Genomic DNA, 426 nt, shown 5'->3' with positions numbered 1-426 from the left:
CCGGCAACGCTTCGTTAGCCCCGATTGATGATATATTTGCAGCGTCGCCAGTTACCCCCATTGCAAATTCTGCGACCAGTAGTTCCAATGACACCTTTTGGTAAATCCCAATGCTTCCACGGGATTCATATTGCCCTTTTTTATATAGACCATTAAAGCATTTATAAATCGATTCAAGTGAACAGAAGCTACATTTTTATCCGTTATTACCTATAATTAAATACCTGTAAGTCCGTTGCAACCGCGACTTCATAATATTGTCGCTGCAATAATTATAGAGTATTCACCAAAGCCTTCATGATGCCAATTCCCTTTTCAAGCATCCGGAACTCGGCAGTTTTCAACGTGAACTTATAATCATGAATGACCCCTTTGGAATGCTTGACCCGGTTCAAAAGCATGGATCATCATCCAATAGTACATTGA

The 426-nt window shown here is 40.4% G+C and overlaps 1 protein-coding gene across 1 annotated transcript; it reads right to left on the bottom strand.

Annotated features, from left to right (window-relative positions):
- Positions 1-51: 51 nt before the first annotated feature.
- PHALS_09027 (uncharacterized protein) lies at positions 52-401 on the bottom strand (the record flags this gene model as incomplete). Its single annotated transcript, XM_024724483.1, has 2 exons — positions 52-210; positions 288-401. 2 exons carry the CDS (start codon positions 399-401, stop codon positions 52-54), a joined length of 273 nt encoding a protein of 90 aa, XP_024575354.1.
- Between the last annotated feature and the right edge of the window lie 25 nt (positions 402-426).

The sequence above is a fragment of the Plasmopara halstedii genome (genome assembly GCF_900000015.1).
Source record: "Plasmopara halstedii genome assembly, contig: Scaffold_345, whole genome shotgun sequence".
Classification (NCBI taxonomy): domain Eukaryota; phylum Oomycota; class Peronosporomycetes; order Peronosporales; family Peronosporaceae; genus Plasmopara; species Plasmopara halstedii.
The sequence above is the reverse complement of the archived record's forward strand: the minus strand, read 5'-3'. Positions and strand labels throughout refer to the sequence as shown.